Source organism: Pterocles gutturalis, unplaced genomic scaffold, assembly GCF_000699245.1.
Source record: "Pterocles gutturalis isolate BGI_N339 unplaced genomic scaffold, ASM69924v1 scaffold45118, whole genome shotgun sequence".
NCBI classification, from domain to species: domain Eukaryota; kingdom Metazoa; phylum Chordata; class Aves; order Pterocliformes; family Pteroclidae; genus Pterocles; species Pterocles gutturalis.
The window spans coordinates 1-1,947 of record NW_010122087.1 but is presented as its reverse complement, the minus strand read 5'-3'; the positions used below and the strand labels follow the sequence as shown (position 1 = coordinate 1,947).

The following is a 1,947-nucleotide window of genomic DNA, read 5'->3' as shown; positions in this document are numbered from 1 at the left end:
CCAGCATATCCTCGCGTTGTGATCTAAGATCCGCCTCAGAAATAATGATAAAGAAAAGCATTATCTAACATTTAGCATGTAGTTCTGTCCGAGGACAAATGAGAAAGAAGCTGCATCATTAGGACCTAAAAGGCAACAAAACAAAAATCAGAGCATAATGATGCACCTAAATGAAGGGGGAAATGTTGCACAGCTCATTTTATTAATCAGACTGTCAATTCCACCCCAGAGGCCAAACCCCAGAGCAATTCAAGCAAGATCTGATCAAGCTAAGGACAAGAGCTTTACTCCTCACTTCTTGTCTTTCTTTCTTTCCACCTGGATATATTTGTCTGCTCTGAAGCCGCCTTCATTATCCACTGACAGGAGCTTGTATTTATTTGCTTATAAACCTGTTACAATAAATGATTATTCGAACAGCGTCATCCGTACCTTAATGACGAGCACCACTTTTTGATGAATGACATTTCGGGCTAGAAAGGATGTATGGGTCATTTTGACCAGTCATTCCCTCGCTTTGGCATCCCACAATTTTTACGCCTCCCTCAAAAAGAGATAATAATATTTAGAGACACTTGCCGGGCTGAATGTGAATTAGCCCCTGCTGCAGCTCATCATTAGTACAGGACCAGCCCTGCAACTTTGACATTTTTTATAAAGCTGAGATGATGGAAAGAATAAGAAAAGAGATGATCCTGATGGAGAGAGGGCTGCACAGCCCTACAGCTGGCAAAAGGCTCTCGAATTTGTCAGACTCAGCTGGAAATGCGGTGCTGGAGGCCCTTGAAAATTCTCCGCACAGTGGTCGCCTCAGCCCGAGACTGACTGCCGCCTCTCTGCACAGCGCGATAGGGGACATCTCTGCCAAAGGCAAATTTGAAATAGACACTTTATTCAATCTTCAGCATCCGAGCAGTGAAAGCACCGTCTCCTCCGAAATCCCGCCGTCGGAAAGCAGGAAGAAAATAAACCTTTATTCTGAAGTTGCTCAAGAGGCAGATATGAACAGTGATGTGGAGGTGGGCTGCTCCGCGCTCCGCTCCCCGGCCAGCCTGACTTCCTCTCAGCTGAAGGAAAACAGTAACAAAGGTAACCCTTCCTTTCTCACCTCCATCTGAGCCCCGCATTCTGCCAACCGGCTTTAAAAACCAAAGCAAACCCACCGCCACAGTCAAAGTTGCTCGCCTCTGCACGGGCGCTCTCTCTTCTGCGAAGACAGAGCTCCAGGCTGTAAAATATTATCGCAATTACTAAGCTATCTCGATAGCCGAGACACACTGCCCCGGCAGCTCCTGTGCGGGTGCGTGAGTGTGTGTTTGTGTGTGCGTGCTCAAATCCATCGGTATGTAGGTAAATATCCAGAATATATGTGGGCACAAATATCCACCCACCTATATTTGGGGAAAGCTTTCTCTTTATTTTTCCTCACGCTCTTGGAGCTCTCGGCGTCTCTCGAGCTGTAGATACGTGTGTGTCTATACGTAGATTAAATTAGAGAGAGGGAGAGAGGGGGGAATGTGAGGAAACTGCCCGTGTTTGTCTGTGTGTGCCCTTCCCTGTATTTGTGCAACGTGCCGTTTGTGTCCACTCCGGGGTAATTGGGCATTGTTCACTTTTCCTCTGCCTGTAGCAAGGGGTTTGAAACAGCCTCGTCTCCTTCCCCATGCTTTGCGGGGCATGGTGATGGACGGTGGTTGTTATTATTGCTGTAATTGGGGAGGGGGAGCCAGGTGAGCGGTGGATTTCCTAGGGGCCACAGTGCATGCCTTTTTTGTCAAATGTGTCAGAGAAAGGAAGAAATCCTCGACGTAACGCTGTGAGGGAAAAAAAAAAAAAGATTTTATGACTGCTCTTATTTCGTACGTCTCGAACGAAAATAAGAACGGCAGCCGAAGGGGAGAAGCCCAGCGCCGAGCCCGGGGCGGTCCGCAGCCCCGCGGAACCGCG

The 1,947-nt window shown here is 47.9% G+C and overlaps 1 protein-coding gene across 1 annotated transcript; it reads left to right on the top strand.

The window, feature by feature from the left end:
• Positions 1 to 477: 477 nt before the first annotated feature.
• Positions 478 to 1,089, top strand: EVX2 (even-skipped homeobox 2; the record flags this gene model as incomplete). Its single annotated transcript, XM_010077423.1, has 2 exons — positions 478 to 557; positions 622 to 1,089. Coding segments are annotated over 2 exons (548 nt in total), but the record flags the coding sequence as incomplete, so codon positions are not given.
• Positions 1,090 to 1,947: the final 858 nt, after the last annotated feature.